Source organism: Lithobates pipiens, unplaced genomic scaffold, assembly GCF_037356315.1.
Source record: "Lithobates pipiens isolate NorthernLeopardFrog02 unplaced genomic scaffold, aLitPip1_a1.2 Scaffold_3, whole genome shotgun sequence".
Classification (NCBI taxonomy): Eukaryota; Metazoa; Chordata; class Amphibia; order Anura; family Ranidae; genus Lithobates; species Lithobates pipiens.
This window is the reverse complement of record NW_027507790.1, coordinates 75,970,983-75,979,051: the sequence shown is the minus strand read 5'-3', so window position 1 is coordinate 75,979,051 and position 8,069 is coordinate 75,970,983. Positions and strand designations below refer to the sequence as shown.

At 42.0% G+C, this 8,069-nt stretch overlaps 1 protein-coding gene across 2 annotated transcripts in view; it reads right to left on the bottom strand.

The window, feature by feature from the left end:
• Window positions 1-1,046: 1,046 nt before the first annotated feature.
• Window positions 1,047-8,069, bottom strand: part of DHX37 (DEAH-box helicase 37) — a 108,121-nt gene continuing 101,098 nt past the window's right edge. For both annotated transcript variants that reach the window (XM_077461824.1, XM_077461825.1), the window contains exons 26-28: window positions 5,628-5,701; window positions 2,780-2,877; window positions 1,047-1,437 (exon numbers count right to left, since the gene is read on the bottom strand). In XM_077461824.1, coding sequence (XP_077317950.1) covers window positions 1,349-1,437; window positions 2,780-2,877; window positions 5,628-5,701 — 261 coding nt within the window. In that variant the 3' untranslated portion in view covers window positions 1,047-1,348. The remainder of the gene's footprint in view (window positions 1,438-2,779; window positions 2,878-5,627; window positions 5,702-8,069) is intronic.

Sequence of the window (8,069 nt, the reverse complement as noted above, 5' to 3'; positions counted from 1 at the left end):
TGTTAAACTGTATAAAAGACATCTAGGAGCCAGAAATTGTGCTGATTGATAGGGGTTCAAATACTTATTAAAATGCAAATCAATTTAAAACTTTTTTGAAATGGCTTTTTCTGGATATTTCTGTTATTCTGTCTCTCACTGTTAAAATAAACCCGCCATTAAAATTATAGACTGATTATTTCTTTGTCAGTGGACAAATGTACAAAATCAGCAGGGGATTAAATACTTTTTTTTCTCACAGCAGCTGCGGTTTGACATATTGAAATAGCAGCAAGAATTTGTTGCAGGGCTGCCATGGTAAAGAGAACTTCGAAGAGCATCTTACACTCTGTCTGTTCAGGACAGAAAAAGCAGGATCAACCATAGGAATAGCCCACTTTTTTTAACTGTATAGATTTTGGAAAAGATTCCATATGAGTGTACAATGTCAAGGCTTTTATGTACAGAGGCAATGAGCTTTTCAACATTAGCAAGCATATTGTGGGAAGCTCCCTCTTCAATGTAGTGACAGTGTGGGGGAGAGAAGTCTTCTGCAGCTTGCTCCAACTGCTTATGTGTCCTCTTAATTTCCACATGATGCAGCATCTAGAAGCAGTATATCAGGGTTCAACTCCAGTTGAGTATTGGGAGTATGAGAAGAGGCAGGACATTTTTTTAGCTCTGGAGAAAGATGGATGAATTAAATTTGTAATCTGCCTGAGAAATTGTGACAGATGCAGAAGGCAGATACCTGCTGAACCACACACTGAGGCAAAAACACTGTGCACTGCAAGTGCATTTGCTCTAGATCTGAGGGGAAGATTTGAAATGAGGGGAAGATTTGAAATGAAGGGAAGTTCTGCTGGTTTCTATCGTCTAATCGTGTACAAACAAAAAAATTATATTTTTTATTTTCCTTGCATTTGATTGCAAAAATACTCAAAGTGTAGTTTTACCTAATTTACTAAGCTCTGTATATCTGCCTTTAGTAAATATACCCTATTATGTCACACACATATTAAACAAAGATAGTCTGGTTTGCATCCACGCAAATATAGAAAATATACTTAGTTATAAATGTTTAATTTCAATTCAGTATGTACATATGTTACAGTATGTACTCCATCACAATGGAGCCTTGAAGGCCATGTGCAGATTATAATACAAAAATTTCACAAAAACCAATAAGAACTTAGTTACATTGTAACAATGTATGATATCTATTATAAAAGTATGTTGGTGAACAGAATATGATACAGTCTGGGCAATGTGATCTTGACTAAATACTGAGTATTTAAGGCACTTCTAGGCACAGGTTCTTCAACAAGTATTGTTAGTATTCATTCTATGGACAGCTAAAAAGCACAGCTCAATCAGAGGAGGTGACTGGTGGCCAAACTTTAGATAAGTCTTCATGTACGGCTTCAGGAATCCACTGACAAAAGGCATGTAGCAAATCTGTGGGTGAGAAAGCAAGCAGATTTTTTTAATTTTATTTTTTTAAGTAGGCTATGTACAGTAGAAGAAATACCATCACAAAATGGCCTTAATACTTGCTATGTAGGAGAATCCACACAAACATGGTGGCTACATCACTTCCTGAACATTGAGCTACAAGAAAATGGCCGCTCAATTAGCTCAATGCATAACCTATTTAAAGACACCTCCAGTGCCAGTCTTTATCCCCTGATGAAGTCACATGGCCATGACGATACGTGTTGGAACAGACAGGCACTGGAAGTGACGTCTGCGAACGAGCTTGCCTCTCGTGGTGTACTGATTTTAACATGTATAGAGATGTGAGTACTGTTTTAACAATAAAATATTGGCTTTAAATACTACACTATCTGGAATCCCCCCTTCTTCCTTTATACTGTATATATGCTCACTGGGAGAGAAAAACCATTGACGACACCAGCCCCATAGAAGAAACATGCCATTACACTGGGAGCATGTTATCAGGATAAAATAAGCAAGCACTGCGAACACTACTGATCGTCACTATATATATATATATATATATATATACCCTGTTTCCCCTAAAATAAGACCTAGCATGAGTGTCGGTGATGGCTGCAATATAAGCCCTACCCCCCAAATAAACCCCACCCTCTTTCCCCAAAAATAAGCCCTACCCTGAGAATAAGACATAGAAGGACTTTAACTAGGGCTTATTTGGGGGGTAGGGCTTATATTGCAGCCATCGTCGACAATCACGCTAGGTCTTATTTTAGGGGAAACAGGGTGTATGTATATATATATATATGTATATATGTATGTATGTATGTATGTATGTATGTATGTATGTATGTATGTAATATATATATATATATATATATATATATATATATATATATATATATATATATATATATATACACACACACACACACACGCCGTGCGCTGTTACCGCCATAAGGTAAGATTTTTTTCACTGCATGTTTATTAAGTTATTTATTTTGCATAATTTATCACGTGCAAACTGTCATCTTCAGCACTGCATTGACTTTTTCACTGTTTGGACATCTTTCTATATATTATTGTCTAGTTGCCATTCAGTAATTTTGTTTTATTTATTTGGTTTAATTATTTACATTTAATCACAGCGCAGCCGCATCCTTTAGATATTTTGTTTATTTTGTGGTTATGGACTGACCCTTTTCGGTGTTTGTAGCAGTTAAATAGTTATACTATATAGTAGCATGAGAATATATATTCTATTTTATTCTAAGAAGACACACAAACACACACACACACACACACACATTTCAAAATACAAATGTACAGCATGTTTACTTACATTTTGGGTCCTTTTTCCAAGCGGCCAGTAGTGAAGAGAGGTTATCTGCCTTCTCCGAAACCAAGGCTTTTAGTAACACTTCTGTTCTAGGTTGTAGTCTATAGGGAATTAAAATGAAGTGTTATTTTAAAGGATATGGTCTGCATTGCAAGCACTAGTACACACCGTATTTATGAAATTGTCTCACTTTTATATCTTCTTTTAATAAAATTCCTTAAAAAAATAAATAAAATAAACTGATAATATGACAATTTTTATGGGGCTATGCTTGTTTACATTAGCATCTCCCCGTTCTTCTTCACTGTGAGACGATTGCGGGTATCCCCACAGACATCAGGTCCGCAGAACCCGCGATCACAGTCAAGGAGCTCCAGCGGGCGTGCCCGCAAGCCACCTATTAAAGGGCAACATACAGGTACATTAATCTGCCTGTACGTGCCCTCCTGCCGCAGTATATCTGCGTGAGACGGTCAGGAATCGGTTAAGCAACCCTATTGGGAGGGCTTTGGTGAAATAGCAGGGGTCTAAATAGACCCCTGATGTCTTACTTTGCTCCAGTGTGAAGGGCTAGCTACTCCCAGACTGCCGTGTGGAGGGCTAGCTACTCCCAGACTGCCGTGTGGAGGGCTAGCTACTCCCAGACTGCCGTGTGGAGGGCTAGCTACTCCCAGACTGCCGCGTGGAGGGCTAGCTACTCCCAGACTGCCGCGTGGAGGGCTAGCTACTCCCAGACTCCCGCGTGGAGGGCTAGCTACTCCCAGACTCCCGCGTGGAGGGCTAGCTACTCCCAGACTCCCGCGTGGAGGGCTAGCTACTCCCAGACTCCCGCGTGGAGGGCTAGCTACTCCCAGACTCCCGCGTGGAGGGCTAGCTACTCCCAGACTCCCGCGTGGAGGGCTAGCTACTCCCAGACTCCCGCGTGGAGGGCTAGCTACTCCCAGACTGCCGTGTGGAGGGCTAGCTACTCCCAGACTGCCGCGTGGAGGGCTAGCTACTCAGCCACATCACTTGGGCTGTGGATGGGTCTTCAAGCATAACAATGACCCAAAATATACCGCCAAGGAAACAAAGGAGTGGCTCAAGAAGAAGCACATTAAAGCAAAGCTCCACCCAAAAGGGGAAGCTCTTGTCTGCCTCCTCCCCCCTCCAGTGTCACATTTGGCACTTTGTGAGGAGAAGGTACCTGGCACACCCAGCCCATTATGAAAGTGCAGCGCGATTTGCACACGTGCAGTAGGAAACCAGCTGTGAAGCCACAATGCTTCACAGCTGGTGACTGGATAAAAAAATGTATGGAGGGAGCTGAAACTTCGAGCTGCCAAGCGACAGCCAGGAAACCTTAAAAATTTAGAGAAGATCTGTAAAGATTGGACCAAAATCCCTCCTGAGATGTGTGCAAACCTGGTCACCAACTACAAGAAATGTCTTACCCCTGTGATTGCCAATTAGGGTTTCTCCAAGTACTAAATCATGTTTTGCTTAGGGATCAAATACTTATTTTACTCACTAAACTGCAACTCGATTTATAACATTTGTATCGTGTTTTTTTTCTGGATTTTTGATTGATATTCTGTCTCTAGTTTTTATTATAGATGTATTTTAAATGATAAAGACCCCTTAGTTCTTTGTAAGTGGGCAAACATACAAAATCAGCAGGGGATCAAAAAATTATTTTCCCCACTGTACCTGCAGGAAAATACTGCTGTCCATACAGTGGTAGAGATTTCTATATAGTCAGCAGTGTCCAGAGGGCACCTCACACCCAGGGTAAGAGTTATCTCATATGACAGCATCAGTGGAGTGGAACCAGATAAAAGAAAGAGGCTGATGTTTGCACACATTCACTGAAGTGCTCAGCAGATCTGGGCCAAGACAAAAAGATGGCCGTTAGAGTACAGTAACAGGCTGCTCTAAAAATTGCTGAAATGTATAGCTCAAGGGAGAGAAACAGGAGTGGGTTTCACAAGGATACATTTAAGCACAATAAATGCCCAGCATACAAGCCTGCAAAGGCATAAATAAATCCCAGTTAAAAGAAAATATATAAATTCCCCTCACCATACAGGCCAGTCAGTTACAGTTGCTTCTGAAGGAAGTCACAAACACAGCCCAAGTGTAAAAAAGGGAAACATTTCCTTGACCAGGCATAGCCTGGTAGCCATTAACAGTGAGTCTTCAGAAACAGGGACAGATGTAGCTCTGGTTACAATAAATCTGCACAAAATCCCCAGAAATACTGGCTTTACCTGAATAGCAGAATCCAAAGTAAACTGGAATACAGTCTGGTGGTCATTGCTGATTTCAGGGCCATTACAAAAAGCATAGATCTCTACTGTACCTAAGGAACTTAGAAAACCTGCGCTTGTAGACTAAGCCTACCAGTAGCTGTCGACAATATAGCTGAAAGGAAGGACATTCATTCTCTTAAGGACACTAAGCAAACTGAGCAGTGGTTAAAGCACCAAGGGAGTTGCCCTTCAGTTATCTATGTGCCTGGTGTCCATTTCTCCTGTAGGCAGCAGGACGATCCTAGGTTGCTTAATTATCATTAAGTTGTGTCCTTTAATGCAGAATAGAGAAAAATAAATCGCTCAGCAATTGAGCTATAAATTGCTACGATTCAGACCACCTATTGCCCATGAAATCAGGTCTCCTATCATCAAAACCCTAAGGAGAGTAATTCTGCAGCAAATCACATATCACTATTAGAAAATCATTGGTGATATGGCCTTCGGGGTGTCTACTACCAAGCTTTTGGCGAGTACGACTTCATACCAGGATAATATCTATTATAAGCTGCAAAAAAGAATAATGACATCTGTGGTTATTTGTGAGTAAATTTACTTACTTGGCCCATGATTTAAGCATGGTTGTGGGGCTTGACAAGAGAATATTGGTGTAGGAGCCCAATTTTGTTATCACCTATAAAAGAATATGGCAGTTAGTGTTTACAGAGCACACTTTTCTTTTTTTTTGTCAGAACAAAAACCAGCTAAAATAGCAAACTCATCCCATATACCAACATAAATTTACATTTCCCTCCTGCACAATGTATTCCTTCACTCTGCATGCTGACCAGAGTCGATGATTCTGTTCTTGTGACCCAGGGGCCCAAACAGTTCTGCCCAAGAATAGGTGTTCTGGTCCAGCAAAGGCCTGCTATGTAAAACTCCCAATCCTCACATTTTTCTCCATTAGATGTCTTCAATTTTCAGGGTCACAATATGACAAGCAGAATTCAACCCACTTCCTCTGAGCCCAGGCTAGCTTCTAAACGGCTAGTTAAAGGGGTTGTAAACTCTCAGGTTTTTTCACCTTAATTCATCCTATGCATTAAAGTGAAAAACTTCTGTCATTCACCAGCCCCCAAGTTTTACTCACCCGAGGCCCGTAATTCCCACACTGGAGAAGTGCTCAACCTCTGTCCGTTGTCTCGGCTCTTGATTGGATAGATTGATAGCAGCGCAGCCATTGGCTCCCGCTGCTGTCAATCAAATCCAATGACGTGGGCACCAGGGACGGGGCTGAGTCCGGCATTTTCTGTCTATGGATGCAAATGCTTGACTCGGGAGCACGCCCACACAAGGACCCCCAAGGAGAGTGCTTCTCCTAGGTGGTTTCCTGATGCGGAGAGGAGCCACGATCGCAACTGGGGGACCCCAAAAGACGAGGATCAGGGCCACTCTGTGCAAAACGAACTGCACAGTGCAGGCAAGTACGATAGGTTTATTATTAAAAAAAAGAAAAAAAAAGAAGAGGGATTAGTAACCCTTAAAAACAACAAAGCTATGACCCGTTTCTGTCACGCTGCTTTCTCCTCGAATCAACCTGCTTATTGTTTGTACAGGAAACGATTAGCTTCTTATGAGGCTTCTTCCTTTTCCACTCTGAGCTTTGCTGTACAGGGACAGCAGTAGATTGATATTAAGTCAAATATAGGTACTTACACTACATGCACTTAACCCAAAAATGGGTGCTTTTAATATGTGCAATTTGTTTTTAAGGTTACCCAAAACCCCTAAAATATTATATATGTTATGAAAGCAAAGGCCCTGTAGAAAAAATATGGTAATTGCAATTATTTTTATTTCACCTCTTAGGTCCACCAATGTGCGTGGCATGACTGTGGTCTTGGCTCAATACTAACATGGACAATGTATCATCACATGCCATTGTCCTGGGTGGCTAGCATATGCACCATTGGGTATGACACTGAGTGATGTTATTGTGTGTTCACTCTCCTGGAACATGTTTTTCATGCTGGAGTGTACACTGAAAACATGCCTGCTGTTGTACAGCAGAAAAGCAGGTCTTGCTGGGAAATAGATTAAGGGGAGCCCCTTTAATGTCTTTCTCTTAGATACCATCTCCAAGTATGGTCAGCAGCGTGAGGCACAGATGAGGTTCGGAAGTACTTTTAGGCACCTGGACTATCCTTTACTGTTTGCCAGCCCCCCTGACTTGCTGCTGCCCTAACCCTGTGTTATCTGCTCTCTGTTCTAATAGATCCCCACAGGCACCCCACACAATTTACTGTTTGGTGGATTCTTTTGAGGTTTACTGTTTGGTCTTTTGATGCTCTGTGTACTTAACTACTTCCCACGTAGGAAATCCATGGAAAAGTGGTTATACCGGGATGATGCCTGCACCTACAGGCATCAGAGAGGAACAATGTCAGTTCCTCTCTCTCTGTTCTGTGCAGCCATCACTGTCAGTCACATCACTCCCGGGCTCCGCGTTTGGACGGTAGAGCCCGGGAGCGATGTGACCGCCAGTGATGCCTGCACTGAACCGAGAGAGAGGAACGGACATTGTTCCTCTCTGTGACCCTGGGAACCGGGGGCGTCGAGTAGTTTGTCACTTCCAGTTCCGCCTCTTTGCTTACCTGGCCGTTAGCGGTCAGGAAAGCAGCTATTCAGACCTATCTGTGTCAGATTGACTGCACTGGAGGCCAGAGGAGAGATTTGGGGTCAAATGGAGGACCTGTCACAGCCAATGCTATCACGAGGGATGTTGTTCGCGGTGTATTAATGAATACAAAACGACATTTGTGTCTTTTATATCAGCGTGGAGATCAGTCTGATTAAATTCAGACACTCCAGCGTGTTCTTATCCAAAAACAGCCTTGTCCATCTTTTAGGCTTTACAGCAATTAAATTTTTTAACAAGATTTATTATCATATTATTTAACCCCCAGGAAGACCACTGTATCACTTTTTGTCTAAGTTTTCTCCCCAGACCGTTTTTGCATGGCTGGCTTTACTGATGGTAGCTATACCAGCAGGAGCAA